The sequence below is a fragment of the Amblyomma americanum genome, chromosome 1 (assembly GCF_052857255.1).
Source record: "Amblyomma americanum isolate KBUSLIRL-KWMA chromosome 1, ASM5285725v1, whole genome shotgun sequence".
NCBI lineage: Eukaryota > Metazoa > Arthropoda > Arachnida > Ixodida > Ixodidae > Amblyomma > Amblyomma americanum.
This window is the reverse complement of record NC_135497.1, coordinates 547,840,444-547,856,413: the sequence shown is the minus strand read 5'-3', so window position 1 is coordinate 547,856,413 and position 15,970 is coordinate 547,840,444. Positions and strand designations below refer to the sequence as shown.

Sequence of the window (15,970 nt, the reverse complement as noted above, 5' to 3'; positions counted from 1 at the left end):
GAGCTCAAGACAGTTGTGCAATTTCTTCATAAAGGGCATAATTTATTACCTGAAAACCCCAATACACGATACTCAGAATAGTGATGCCACAAGAGGTAGCTGAACTGACCAACGGGACAAGTGTAAATTTTGCACGTGCAGAGGACGAGCTAGTTTCCTGCTGCGCATGAATGGTATTAAAGTGCTGTGAATAGCTCTCATTTTCCCAGTGAAATTAAGGCTACATTTTAGATCACATGCGGGGCAGACATTTTCATAAATAGGATGAAAAGGTCCGGAGACCAAACAAAACAAAATAAAGCGTTCATAGAATGAGAAAGCAAGGAAAGTTACGGGACATTGAACAAATACGGATAGTGAACTTGCAATGACAGGAAAAGTTCAAGCAAGTACTTGCCCCAGGAGTTTGTGCAGGAAGGTTTCGGTAACACAGTTGACCTTATTAAAGACTGCTCGATGTTTAACACACAGACAGAAATACCATCGGAGCCCGCGAGATTTTGCGAAGAGAACAGACCATCACACGACCTACAGCACTCTCTTAAATTTATAATAATAAGAGGGTAGTATACCGTCACTGTAAGATCTACAAAACTGAATGTGCAAAAAATCGTTTACATTCGCAGTAAAATGAAAGCAACACAAATGTTCAAGGCAGCATTCACATCGTGCTTCCAAAAGATAAACTTATAGCCTTCTCTGTTACGAAAGCAGTGCCGAATATTCAGAGGGACATGAGCATTAGTATACTTCAAATCACTGACAAGTTCACGCTGATCATAAAATGTCTTCACAGCGAGTAAAAACAATTCTCATGCATTATTTCACTCAGCACCATAAACACAGAGCACAATCATTCAGGCCAATTGCGGGAGCAAGGAAATGAAAGAATTCACAATGGAACATGCTCTTGTGTTGAGACTACCAAGCCATGACCTTAAAGTTGCATCTCAAACCTCCCATGCAGTCGGTAGAAGACATCTTTCTGGTTTTTATATGCATCTGATGACAGCAGCATAACAGATAGTTATACCCTACCGTCGCAGTGCTAGACCAGGGGAGCATTTTGCACTTTGACAGTTTCCAATGAAAAATTGGCTCTTTGCATGCTATCGATGTTTCGTCTCGCACACCGTCTTCCCGAAGGCAGCAGCGGAAAAATCTACGACTCCAACTGTGCCCGATATAGCACAAAGCGAGCGAACACACGTATCCGTCGAAGTCATAGCAGGACGACAAAAAAAAACCAAGCACTTAACTTTCACGCTGAAAAAAGGCAAGCAGCTGCATACAACGAAGTCGCGAGATGACCAGACCTACATAGGCCCTCCAACGCCGGTAGCTAGGAGCAAGAATAACAATTGACCTCAGTGAATTGGATGGAATAGGAGCCGCTTCCCACTACTGTGAAAGAACGTGAACAAGAATCATTTTTTGATGAAAGAGGCGCTATACTTTCACCACTTGCGGAGCAGTAAAACACTTTTTAAACGTAGTAACTTGAATGGGGTTTAAACTGTTCTAATCCACACCTATGTAACTATTTTCCTTATTTCTTTTTTCCGCTCAACACATTTTGGTAAAACTCTACCACTCTAATTGATGCCTCATGCACTTGGCTCTAAGACCCGATGCGAGCTCTGCCCACGCAATCTAAGTAAATTAATTTTTGCATCTGAGGAGACAATCAGGAGAAAATAGCTGAAATTACCCCCATGATTAGTTCGGTGGTTTTACTCTCATGAATATTTTAACCTAAGCGAAGGCTTGAAACACTCAACAGAAATCATCTGCAGGGTAAGGTGGGCAGAAGTGGCTGGAGGGCGGCGTTGGGTTAGTGTAAAAAGAGTAGGCTACGCTCGACCACCGACACGTCATATGGTCGTGAGCTTTCTGAAGTGATAGCAGAACAGATCTGCGAAAACAATTCCGTTTGACAGCAACCCGCCTGGGTACAAAAAGAGAGTCTTAATGTCTATCGTGGTAATGTGACCGGGATCACTAGTGACTTCATCGCATGAAATCATCATACTTTGCCAAAGAAGACCTAGCCGTCATAATTTGGCACAAAAGAAGAATGATGTGTGCTAGAACACAGTCGCGTGACCATAATTACTAAGGCCTAGATCATGTGCTCTCATTATAGTGATAGGCTAGGAGTACTTGAAAAGCATTTCCTTTGATATGCATGAAGCCTGGTTGTAAAAATATTGCTCTTTCTTCGCATTTGTTCATGTAGCCACAATCTTTAGTAACTTTGTCATGTGAGCCCGTCACATCAACAGCTGACAAAGGCTTTGGAAACCACTGTGATGTGCAACATGCCTGGACAGAATAATGCACCGTGCTCGAACGTGGTCACGGGGCTATCATCACAGCTGACTCGGTCATGTGGCCATCCTGTAGTCACAGCTGGGCAAGGCATAGAAAAACATTTCGTGTAATATGCATCATGCCAGAGGGCAAAAAGTTTTCACTACACTCGAATGTGGCCATGTGACCCGAATTAATAGCGATTTCATCAATCCAGCTCGTAATCCCGGTAGACAGAGGTATAAGACCTGTATCGTTTCATATGCAACATGCCTGGGAAGAAAAATAATGCACTGTACTCGAACGTGGTCATAAGACAATAGTCACTAGTGACTAGGACGTGAACTCCCACATTTGTAATATCTCAGCAGGGCTTTTGAACCCATTGTGTTTAATACGCATCATGCCTGGGTACAAAAAGAGTTCACTGCGCTCAAACGTGGTCACGTGACCGGAATCGCTAGTAGTTAATTGTGCGAGCTCGTCACACTGAGAGCCAAAGAGGGCTTTAATACCCCCGTCGCTTGATATGCAACACGTCTCTGTATAAAAATAATGCACCGTGCTCGAACGTGGTCACGCAGTTAGTCACTTGTGGCTTGGACATGTGGCCTTGTTATAGTGGCAGCCTAGGAGGCCTTCGAAAAACATTTAATTTGATATGCATCATACCTGGATAAAAAAGAAGTTCACTACACTCGAACGTGGTCCCCTAGCTTGAATATCTAGTGATTTCGTCATGCTGATATCCAAACAGCGCATTAGGACCCGAGTCGTTTGATACGCAACATGCCTGGATGTAAAACTAATAATGCACAGCGCTCAAACGTGGTCACGCGACTATACTCACTAGTGACTTGGTCATGCGGTGTTCTCATAGCAACAGCCTAGAAGGGCTTCGAAAAACCTTTTGTTTGATATGAGTCGTGAGCCTGGGTACAAAAAAGTTCACTACGTTCGAACAGTGTCACGTGACCGCAGTCACTAGTGATTTGATGATGCGAGCTCGTCATGCTGATAGCCGAACAGAGCTTTAACACCTGAGTCGTTAGATATGCACATGCCAGGGTAAAGAAATATTGCTCAGTGCTCGAACGTGGTTGCGCGACTATACTGACTAGTGCTTGGTCATGCGGTCTTCTCATAGTGACAGCCGAGAAGGGTTATGAAAAACCTTTCGTTTGATATGCATCATGCTTGGGTAGAAAAAGAGTTCACTATGTTCGAACATTGTCACGTGACCGCAATCACAAGTGATTTGATCATGCGAGCTCGTCATGCTGATAGCCGAACAGAGATTTAACACCTGAGTCATTTGATATGCAACATGCCAGGGTAAAAAATAATGCTCAGTGCTCGAACGTGGTCACGTGATTATGGTCACCAATGACTAAGCCTTGGGGTTCACTATTGTGATAGCCGAGCAGGGCTATGAAAACCATTTTGTTCGATATGCGTCACTCCCAGGTAGAAAAATAATTTGCTCTGCATGAGCAGGGCCACGTGATGAGAACCATTAGTAACTACTTCATGCAAGCTTATGACAGCCATAGTGGCAGAGGGCTATAAAATCATTTTGTTTGATATGCATCACGACTCGACTGAAAAATGTTGCACTACAGTAAAACGTGTTCACGGAATTCACTTGCATTAAATTGAATTCGGTTTCAAATATTTCGTCTTGAATTCTTAAATCAATTGAATTCTTAACAGCAAATATATAATAAACTTATCGAGGGTAGTTGCTGCCAGAGGAAATTTTCAAGTAAAAGAAATGCAGCAATACGAACACGATGCAGGAGCCTCATGGGCAGCGAGCAAATTGTTCGTCAGAACTGAAGACGCCACTAGTTTATGCGAACGCCCCACCAGCCACCTTCCGAGCAGAGTTGAGAAACTGAACTTGGTTTAAGAAAGCTGGTTTGCTGGAAGACTCTGTACTTGTGTTAGCCTGACACAGCACTTGAAAAGGGGTGGTAGGTGTACGTACCATGATTCCGTTAGGCCCACTGCTGAGATAGGCAGGAGGGTCATCACAGACCCATCGTATACTGTGCACTCGGCCATCATGCACATGCCATTCACAGCACAGTGTCACGGCTGAGCCAGGTCCTGCACCAGTTGCACCAATTTACACCTTAGCACAGCCAATAGTGATGGTCTGAATGTTGGCAATACTATCAGACTTCATATGCCTTAGAAGAGCTACTGCACATTCCAGAAAATGCTCACTCCCTAACTACTTCCTATCCTTCAATGCAAAAAAAGTAAATAAACTTTTCTGTGCAAACAAAAGGGATCTGCGCTAACAAATTAACGGTCACAACATTGCTGCACACTACACATCACACCTTCTCAGTCAAAGATGGACTGCCCAGTGAGGAATATTTTAATTTGCACTTTCACAAGCGGGAAAACCTCGCAAATGTTGCCCAACAATTTCTCAAGTGTCTCAGTGCATGTTGACATCCAGTATGCTATTACACGGCCGTTCTAGAGAAAAGCAGGCTTTTCTTCTTACGGCCTCTGCAATGGGGTCTGTTTCCGCCTCCTGCTACACCTCGGTGGCCTCGCCACTGCCCCACCACTCCACCGCCCTTCACGCGGAAGGAAAATGCACGGTCGCTCCCAGTTCGGCCCAAGTCAGTGGTAACCGTCAAGCCTTTATATGTTACCTCTTACCTTTTACGCAAAGACCGCATAGTCAGCCCCTTTGCCATGATAGAAATCTGAAACAACGGATTAACGTTTCCGCGCTCTCTCCTTTAGCCAGACTGGGCATGCTGTCGAATGTATGCTTCGTGCACAGACGTCAGCGCGTTCTACCCTTATATTTGGCTAAAAAGCAAGGCTATCAGCCTGTAGTTCGTGTTCCGGCAGTTCTTAAACAGTGTGTAGAATGATGTGCATTACTCGGATGTACAGTTTCAAAGAGTAATGAATTCTGCAGAATAAATATATAGCTCCTGAGATTTCAAGCGCACCTTCTTTAATTTTGCATAACCCCCTGGCAGCGGGCTACAGCGAAAATGAAAATTGGTGTTTGGGGAAAGGAAATGGGGGAGGGGCCTCCACTACCCTAGCTCTTTCACTCCCTCCTTTATCCCTTCCCTTACTGCACAGTTCAGGTGTCCCCCTACATGTGAGACAGATACTGCACCATTTCCTTTCCCCAAAAAGCAATGCTCATTTTCATTTTGCTGTAGGGGTGCCCAGGAGTGCCCACCTAGACAGGCGTCAATTCCTTTCTTTAACTTGCCCAACAGGCAAGGCCGCCCCCAAACAGGGGATGGTGTTCCTAGGCAATGCTGCAACACCTTATTGAGTCCCACTCTTAAAGAAGCACCCTCCAATTTTTGCCCTTGTTCAAGCTACAACATGCTGACTGTGCCCCATCGAAAATGAAAATTGGTGTTTGGGGAAAGGAAATGGGGGGGCCTCCACTACCCACCTTTCTTCCTTTCCTCTTTCAATCCCTTCTTGATCCCTTCCCTTACTGCACAGCTCAGGTGTCCCCTCATATGTGAGACAGATACTGCACCATTTCCTTTCCCCAAAAAGCAATGTTCATTTTCATTTTGCTGTTGGGGTGCCGAGGGGTGCCCACTGAGACAGGGTCATTTGCTTTCCTTATTGTCCAACAGGCAAGGCTCCCCCGAACAGGGGATGGTGTTCCTAGGCAATGCTGCAGCACCCTACTGAGTCCCACACTTAAAGAAGCGCCCTCCAATTTTTGCCCTTGTTAAAGCTTCAACATGCAGACTGTGCCCCATCGCGTTTGCCACTCCTTGTGCTGGCCCCCAAGCAACACAACCCCTGGCGGCTGGCTACAGCGAAAATGAAAATTGATGTTTGGAGAAAGGAAATAGGGGGGGGCCTCCCGCACCTCTTTCTTCCTTTCCTTTTTCAATCCCTTCTTTATCCCTTCCCTTACTGCACAGTTCAGGTGCCCCCTATATGTGAGAGAGATACTGTGCCATTTCCTTTCCCCAGAAAGCAATTTTCATTTTGCTGCTGGGGTGCCCACTGAGGCAAGGTCAACAGGCAAGGCTCCCCGAAAAGGGGCAATGCTGCAGCACTCTACTGAGTCCCACACTTAAAGAAGCGCCCTCCAATTTTTGCCCTTGTTAAAGCTTCAACATGCAGACTGTGCCCCATCGCGTTTGCCACTCCTTGTGCTGGCCCCCAAGCAACACAACCCCTGGCGGCTGGCTACAGCGAAAATGAAAATTGATGTTTGGAGAAAGGAAATAGGGGGGGGCCTCCCGCACCTCTTTCTTCCTTTCCTTTTTCAATCCCTTCTTTATCCCTTCCCTTACTGCACAGTTCAGGTGCCCCCTATATGTGAGAGAGATACTGTGCCATTTCCTTTCCCCAGAAAGCAATTTTCATTTTGCTGCTGGGGTGCCCACTGAGGCAAGGTCAACAGGCAAGGCTCCCCGAAAAGGGGCAATGCTGCAGCACTCTACTGAGTCCCACTCTTAAAGAAGTGCCCTCCAATTTTTGCCCCTGTTCAAGCTTCAACATGCTGACTGTGCCTCATCCTGTTTGCCACTCCTACTGCTGGCCCCAAGCAACACAACTTGATGGCAGCTGGCTACAGTGAAAATGAAAACTGTTGTTTGGGGAAAGGAAATGGGGGGGGGCCTCCACTACAGCACCTCTTTCTTCCTTTCCTCTTTCACTCCCTCATTTATCTTTGTCTTACTGCATAGTTCAGCTGTTCCAGGTGTCCTCCTATATATGAAACAGATACTGCAACATTTCCTTTCCCCAAAAAGCAATTTTCATTTTGCTGTTGAGGTGCCCACTGAGACAGGTTCATTTCCTTTGCTTAAATTGTCATCCAACAGGCAAGGCGTCCCCCAAACAGGGGATGGGGGGATGTTGCGCCTAGGCAATGCTGCAACACCCTATTCAGTTCCACTCTTAAAGAAGAAGTGCCCTCCAATTTGTGCCCTTCTTCAAGCTTCAACAGGCTGGCTGACTGTGCCCCATCTTGTTGGCCACTCCTTGTGCTGGCCCCAAGCAACACAACCCACTGGCCACGGCTACAGAGAAAATGAAAATTGGTGTTTGGGGAAAGGAAATAGGGGGGGTGCTCCACTACGGCACCTCTTTCTTATTTTGTTCTTTCAATCCCTCCTTTATCCCTTCCCTTACTGCACAGTTCAGGTGTTTCAGATGTCCTCCTACATATGAAACAGATACTGCACCATTTCCTTTCCCCAAAAAGCAATTTTCATTTTGCTGTTGGGGTGCCCAGGGGTGCCCATGAGACAGGGTCATTTCCTTTGCTTAAATTGTCAAATAGGCAAGAAGTCCCCCGAACAGGGGATGGGGGGATGTTGTTCCTAGGCAATGCTGCAACACCATATTGAGTCCCACTCTTAAAGAAGAAGCACCTTCCAATTTTTGCCCTTGTTCAAGCTTCAACATGCTGACTTTGCCCCTTCCTGTTTGCAATTCCTTGTGCTGGCCCCAAGGAACATAACCTACTGGCTACAGCGAAAATGGAAATTGGTGTTTGGAGAAAGGAAATGGGGGGGACCTCCACTATGGCACCATTCTTCCTTTCCTCTTTCACTCCCTCATTCATCCTTTCTCTTACTGCATAGTTGAGCTGTTTCAGATGTCCTATGTATGAAATAGATACTGCACCATTTCCATTCCCCAAAAAGCAATTTTCATTTTGCTGTTGGGGTGCCCAGGGGTGCCCATGAGACAGGGTCATTTCCTTTCCTTAAATTGTCAAACAGTCAAGAAGTCCCCCAAACAGGGGATGGGGTGGACGTTGTTTCTAGGCAATGCTGCAACACCATATTGAGTCCCACTCTTAAAGAAGAAGCACCTTCCAATTTTTGCCCTTGTTCAAGCTTCAACATGCTGACTGTGCCCCATCTTGTTTGCAATTCCTTGTGCTGGCCCCAAGGAACATAACCTACTGGCTACAGTGAAAATGAAAATTGGTGTTTGGAGAAAGGAAATGGGGGGGACCTCCACTATGGCACCATTCTTCCTTTCCTCTTTCACTCCCTCATTTATCTTTGTCTTACTGCACAGTTCAGGTGTTTCAGGTGCACCCCTATATCTGAGACAGATACTGCACCATTTCCTTTCCCCAAAAATCAATTTTCATTTTGCTGTTGGGGTGCCCAGGGGTGCCCATGAGACAGGGTCATTTCCTTTCCTTAAATTGTCAAACAGTCAAGAAGTCCCCCAAACAGGGGATGGGGCGGATGTTTCTAGGCAATGCTGCAACACCATATTGAGTCCCACTCTTAAAGAAGAAGCACGTTCCAATTTTTGCCCTTGTTCAAGCTTCAACATGCTGACTGTGCCAATCGTTGCCCTTGTTCAAGCTTCAACATGCTGACTGTGCCCCATCTTGTTTGCAATTCCTTGTGCTGGCCCCAGGGAACACAACCTACTGGCTACAGCGAAAATGAAAATTCATGTTTGGGGAAAGGAAATGGAGGGGCCCACCTCCACTACCTACCCTACCTTTCTTCCTTTCCGCTTTCACTCCCTCATTCATCCTTTCTCTTACTGCACAGTTCAGGTGTTTCAGGTGCCCACCTATATATGAAACAGATACTGCAACATTTCCTTTCCCCAAAAAGCAATTTTCATTTTTATTTTGCTGTTGGGGTGCCCATGACACAGGGTCATTTCCTTTCCTTAAATTTTCCAACAGGCAAGAAGTCCCGTCCCCCCCCTTGAACAGGGGATGGGAGGGATGCTGTTCCTAGGCAATGCTGCAACACCCTATTGAGTCCCACTCTTAACGAAGCACCTTCCCATTTTTGCCCTTGTTCAAGCTTCAACATGCTGACTGTGCCCCTTCCTGTTCGCCACTCCTGCTGGCCCCAAACAACACAACCCGCTGGAAAATTACAATAGTTGTTTGGGGAAAGCCCCAAACAACACAACCCCCATGCAGCTGGCAACAACGAAAATTAAAATAGTTGTTTGGAGAAAGGAAATAGGGGGGGCCTCCACTCCAGCACCTTTCTTCCTTTCCTCCTTTACCCCTTTCCTTACTGCACAGTTCAGGTGTCCCTCTATATGTGAGACATACCGCTCCATTTCCTTTCCCCAAAAAGCAATATTCATTTTGCTGTTGGGGTGCCCACTGAGACAGGGTCATTTCCTTTCCTTATATTGTCCAACAGGCAAAGCATCCCTCCGAAGAGGGGATGGGGGGGATGTTATCCTAGGCAATGCTGCAGCACCCTATTGAGTCCCACTTTTAAAGAAGAAGCGCAGACGAATTTTTGCTCTTGTGAGAGCTTCAACATGCTGACTGTGCTCCTTCCTGTTCGCCACTCCTTGTGCTGGCCCCAAGGAACACAACCTAAAGGCTACAGCGAAAATGAAAATTATTATTTGGGGAAAGGAAATGGGGGGAACTCCACTACAGCACCTCTTTCTTCCTTTCCTCTTTCACTCCCTCATTTATCTTTGTCTTACTGCATAATTCAGGTGTTTCAGGTGTCTTCCTATATATGAAACAGATACTGCAACATTTCCTTTCCCCAAAAAGCAATTTTCATTTTGCTGTTGAGGTGCCCAGGGGTGCCCATGAGACAGGGTCATTTCCTTTGCTTAAATTGTTGTACAACAGGCAAGGCGTCCCCCAAACAGGGGATGGGGGGGATGAAGTTCCTAGGCATTGCTGCAACACCCTATTGAGTCCAACTCTTAAAGAAGAAGCACCTTCCAATTTTCGCCCTTGTTAGAGCTTCAACATGCTGACTGTGCTCCTTCCTGTTCGCCACTCCTTGTGCTGGCCCCAAGGAACAAAACCTACTGGCTACAGTGAAAATGAAAACTGTTGTTTGGGGAAAGGAAATGGGGGGGGCCTCCACTACAGCACCTCTTTCTTCCTTTCCTCTTTCCCTCATTTCTATTGAGTCCAACTCTTAAAGAAGAAGCACCTTCCAATTTTCGCCCTTGTTAGAGCTTCAACATGCTGACTGCCCCTTCCTGTTCCCCACTCCTTGTGCTGGCCCCAAGGAACAAAACCTACTGGCTACAGTGAAAATGAAAACTGTTGTTTGGGGAAAGGAAATGGGGGGGGCCTCCACTACAGCACCTCTTTCTTCCTTTCCTCTTTCCCTCATTTCTATTGAGTCCAACTCTTAAAGAAGAAGCACCTTCCAATTTTCGCCCTTGTTAGAGCTTCAACATGCTGACTGCCCCTTCCTGTTCCCCACTCCTTGTGCTGGCCCCAAGGAACAAAACCTACTGGCTACAGTGAAAATGAAAACTGTTGTTTGGGGAAAGGAAATGGGGGGGGGCCTCCACTACAGCACCTCTTTCTTCCTTTCCTCTTTCCATCATTTCTATTGAGTCCAACTCTTAAAGAAGAAGCACCTTCCAATTTTCGCCCTTGTTAGAGCTTCAACATGCTGACTGCCCCTTCCTGTTCCCCACTCCTTGTGCTGGCCCCAAGGAACAAAACCTACTGGCTACAGTGAAAATGAAAACTGTTGTTTGGGGAAAGGAAATGGGGGGGGGGCCTCCACTACAGCACCTCTTTCTTCCTTTCCTCTTTCCCTCATTTCTATTGAGTCCAACTCTTAAAGAAGAAGCACCTTCCAATTTTCGCCCTTGTTAGAGCTTCAACATGCTGACTGCCCCTTCCTGTTCCCCACTCCTTGTGCTGGCCCCAAGGAACAAAACCTACTGGCTACAGTGAAAATGAAAACTGTTGTTTGGGGAAAGGAAATGGGGGGGGGCCTCCACTACAGCACCTCTTTCTTCCTTTCCTCTTTCCCTCATTTCTATTGAGTCCAACTCTTAAAGAAGAAGCACCTTCCAATTTTCGCCCTTGTTAGAGCTTCAACATGCTGACTGCCCCTTCCTGTTCCCCACTCCTTGTGCTGGCCCCAAGGAACAAAACCTACTGGCTACAGTGAAAATGAAAACTGTTGTTTGGGGAAAGGAAATGGGGGGGGGCCTCCACTACAGCACCTCTTTCTTCCTTTCCTCTTTCCCTCATTTCTATTGAGTCCAACTCTTAAAGAAGAAGCACCTTCCAATTTTCGCCCTTGTTAGAGCTTCAACATGCTGACTGCCCCTTCCTGTTCCCCACTCCTTGTGCTGGCCCCAAGGAACAAAACCTACTGGCTACAGTGAAAATGAAAACTGTTGTTTGGGGAAAGGAAATGGGGGGGGCCTCCACTACAGCACCTCTTTCTTCCTTTCCTCTTTCCCTCATTTCTATTGAGTCCAACTCTTAAAGAAGAAGCACCTTCCAATTTTCGCCCTTGTTAGAGCTTCAACATGCTGACTGCCCCTTCCTGTTCCCCACTCCTTGTGCTGGCCCCAAGGAACAAAACCTACTGGCTACAGTGAAAATGAAAACTGTTGTTTGGGGAAAGGAAATGGGGGGGGGCCTCCACTACAGCACCTCTTTCTTCCTTTCCTCTTTCCCTCATTTCTATTGAGTCCAACTCTTAAAGAAGAAGCACCTTCCAATTTTCGCCCTTGTTAGAGCTTCAACATGCTGACTGCCCCTTCCTGTTCCCCACTCCTTGTGCTGGCCCCAAGGAACAAAACCTACTGGCTACAGTGAAAATGAAAACTGTTGTTTGGGGAAAGGAAATGGGGGGGGCCTCCACTACAGCACCTCTTTCTTCCTTTCCTCTTTCCCTCATTTCTATTGAGTCCAACTCTTAAAGAAGAAGCACCTTCCAATTTTCGCCCTTGTTAGAGCTTCAACATGCTGACTGCCCCTTCCTGTTCCCCACTCCTTGTGCTGGCCCCAAGGAACAAAACCTACTGGCTACAGTGAAAATGAAAACTGTTGTTTGGGGAAAGGAAATGGGGGGGGCCTCCACTACAGCACCTCTTTCTTCCTTTCCTCTTTCCCTCATTTCTATTGAGTCCAACTCTTAAAGAAGAAGCACCTTCCAATTTTCGCCCTTGTTAGAGCTTCAACATGCTGACTGCCCCTTCCTGTTCCCCACTCCTTGTGCTGGCCCCAAGGAACAAAACCTACTGGCTACAGTGAAAATGAAAACTGTTGTTTGGGGAAAGGAAATGGGGGGGGCCTCCACTACAGCACCTCTTTCTTCCTTTCCTCTTTCACTCCCTCATTTATCTTTGTCTTACTGCATAGTTCAGCTGTTCCAGGTGTCCTCCTATATATGAAACAGATACTGCAACATTTCCTTTCCCCAAAAAGCAATTTTCATTTTGCTGTTGAGGTGCCCAGGGGTGCCCATGAGACAGGGTCATTTCCTTTGCTTAAATTGTTGTACAACAGGCAAGGCGTCCCCCAAACAGGGGATGGGGGGGATGTAGTTCCTAGGCATTGCTGCAACACCCTATTGCGTCCAACTCTTAAAGAAGAAGCACCTTCCAATTTTTGCCCTTATTAGAGCTTCAACATGCTGACTGCCCCTTCCTGTTCCCCACTCCTTGTGCTGGCCCCAAGGAACAAAACCTACTGGCTACAGTGAAAATGAAAACTGTTGTTTGGGGAAAGGAAATGGGGGGGGCCTCCACTACAGCACCTCTTTCTTCCTTTCCTCTTTCACTCCCTCATTTATCTTTGTCTTACTGCATAGTTCAGCTGTTCCAGGTGTCCTCCTATATATGAAACAGATACTGCAACATTTCCTTTCCCCAAAAAGCAATTTTCATTTTGCTGTTGAGGTGCCCAGGGGTGCCCATGAGACAGGGTCATTTCCTTTGCTTAAATTGTTGTACAACAGGCAAGGCGTCCCCCAAACAGGGGATGGGGGGGATGTAGTTCCTAGGCATTGCTGCAACACCCTATTGAGTCCAACTCCTAAAGAAGAAGCACCTTCCAATTTTCGCCCTTGTTAGAGCTTCAACATGCTGACTGCCCCTTCCTGTTCCCCACTACTTGTGCTGGCCCCAAGGAACAAAACCTACTGGCTACAGTGAAAATGAAAACTGTTGTTTGGGGAAAGGAAATGGGGGGGGCCTCCACTACAGCACCTCTTTCTTCCTTTCCTCTTTCACTCCCTCATTTATCTTTGTCTTACTGCATAGTTCAGCTGTTCCAGGTGTCCTCCTATATATTAAACAGATACTGCAACATTTCCTTTCCCCAAAAAGCAATTTTCATTTTGCTGTTGAGGTGCCCAGGGGTGCCCATGAGACAGGGTCATTTCCTTTGCTTAAATTGTTGTACAACAGGCAAGGCGTCCCCCAAACAGGGGATGGGGGGGATGTAGTTCCTAGGCATTGCTGCAACACCCTATTGCGTCCAACTCTTAAAGAAGAAGCACCTTCCAATTTTTGCCCTTATTAGAGCTTCAACATGCTGACTGCCCCTTCCTGTTCCCCACTCCTTGTGCTGGCCCCAAGGAACAAAACCTACTGGCTACAGTGAAAATGAAAACTGTTGTTTGGGGAAAGGAAATGGGGGGGGGCCTCCACTACAGCACCTCTTTCTTCCTTTCCTCTTTCACTCCCTCATTTATCTTTGTCTTACTGCATAGTTCAGCTGTTCCAGGTGTCCTCCTATATATGAAACAGATACTGCAACATTTCCTTTCCCCAAAAAGCAATTTTCATTTTGCTGTTGAGGTGCCCAGGGGTGCCCATGAGACAGGGTCATTTCCTTTGCTTAAATTGTTGTACAACAGGCAAGGCGTCCCCCAAACAGGGGATGGGGGGGATGTAGTTCCTAGGCATTGCTGCAACACCCTATTGAGTCCAACTCTTAAAGAAGAAGCACCTTCCAATTTTCGCCCTTGTTAGAGCTTCAACATGCTGACTGCCCCTTCCTGTTCCCCACTACTTGTGCTGGCCCCAAGGAACAAAACCTACTGGCTACAGTGAAAATGAAAACTGTTGTTTGGGGAAAGGAAATGGGGGGGGCCTCCACTACCGCACCTCTTTCTTCCTTTCCTCTTTCCCTCATTTATCCTTTCTCTTACTGCACAGTTCAGCTGTTCCAGGTGTCCTCCTATATATGAAACAGATACTGCAACATTTCCTTTCCCCAAAAAGCAATTTTCATTTTGCTGTTGAGGTGCCCAGGGGTGCCCATGAGACAGGGTCATTTACTTTGCTTAAATTGTCTTCCAAGCAAGGCGTCCCCCAAACAGGGGATGGGGGGGATGTTGTTCCTAGGCAATGCTGCAACACCCTATTGAGTCCCACTCTTAAAGAAGACGTGGCCTCCAATTTTTGCCCTTATTAGAGCTTCAACATGCTGACTGCCCCTTCCTGTTCCCCACTACTTGTGCTGGCCCCAAGGAACAAAACCTACTGGCTACAGTGAAAATGAAAACTGTGGTTTGGGGAAAGAAAATGGGGGGGGCCTCCACTACCGCACCTCTTTCTTCCTTTCCTTTTTCAATCCCTTCTTTATCCCTTCCCTTACTGCACAGTTCAGGTGCCCCCTATATGTGAGAGAGATACTGTGCCATTTCCTTTCCCCAGAAAGCAATTTTCATTTTGCTGCTGGGGTGCCCACTGAGGCAAGGTCAACAGGCAAGGCTCCCCGAAAAGGGGCAATGCTGCAGCACTCTACTGAGTCCCACTCTTAAAGAAGTGCCCTCCAATTTTTGCCCCTGTTCAAGCTTCAACATGCTGACTGTGCCTCATCCTGTTTGCCACTCCTACTGCTGGCCCCAAGCAACACAACTTGATGGCAGCTGGCTACAGTGAAAATGAAAACTGTTGTTTGGGGAAAGGAAATGGGGGGGGGCCTCCACTACAGCACCTCTTTCTTCCTTTCCTCTTTCACTCCCTCATTTATCTTTGTCTTACTGCATAGTTCAGCTGTTCCAGGTGTCCTCCTATATATGAAACAGATACTGCAACATTTCCTTTCCCCAAAAAGCAATTTTCATTTTGCTGTTGAGGTGCCCAGGGGTGCCCATGAGACAGGGTCATTTACTTTGCTTAAATTGTCTTCCAAGCAAGGCGTCCCCCAAACAGGGGATGGGGGGGATGTTGTTCCTAGGCAATGCTGCAACACCCTATTGAGTCCCACTCTTAAAGAAGACGTGGCCTCCAATTTTCGCCCTTGTTAGAGCTTCAACGTGGTGACTGTGCCCCTTCCTGTTCGCCACTCCTTGTGCTGGCCCCAAACAACACAATCCGCTGGCGGCTGGCAACAGCCAAAATTAAAATAGCTGTTTGGGGCCTCCACTACGGCACCTTTCTTCCTTTCCTCCTTTATCCCTTCCCTTACTCCACAGTTCAGGTGTCCCTCTATATGTGAGACATACTGCTCCATTTCCTTTCTCCAAAAAGCAATATTCATTTTGCTGTTGGGGTGCCCACTGAGACAGGGTCATTTCCTTTCCTTAAATTGTCCAAGAGGCAAAGCATCCCTCTGAAGAGGGGATGGGGGGATGTTATTCCTAGGCAATGCTTCAGGACCCTATTGAGTCCCACTTTTAAAGAAGACGCCGCACCCCAATTTTTGCCCTTGTGAGAGCTTCAACATGCTGACTGTGCCCCATCATGTTCGCCACTCCTTGTGCTGGCTCCAAGCAACACAACCCCCTGGTGCTGGCTACAGCGAAAATTGGTGTTTGGGGAAAGGAAATGGGGGGCTGGCCTCCACTATCCCACCTCTTTCTTTCCTCTTTCACTCCCTCCTTTATTCATTCCCTTACTGCACAGTTCAGGTGTCCCCCCCCCCCTATGAGAGACA

At 46.8% G+C, this 15,970-nt stretch overlaps 1 protein-coding gene across 1 annotated transcript in view; it reads right to left on the bottom strand.

Annotated features, from left to right (window-relative positions):
- The window catches only part of LOC144116315 (tRNA (34-2'-O)-methyltransferase regulator WDR6), a 273,947-nt gene that overhangs the window by 161,476 nt on the left and 96,501 nt on the right, over positions 1-15,970 (bottom strand). Inside the window, exon 11 of the mRNA XM_077651056.1 lies at positions 4,304-4,425. Coding sequence (XP_077507182.1) covers positions 4,304-4,425 — 122 coding nt within the window. The remainder of the gene's footprint in view (positions 1-4,303; positions 4,426-15,970) is intronic.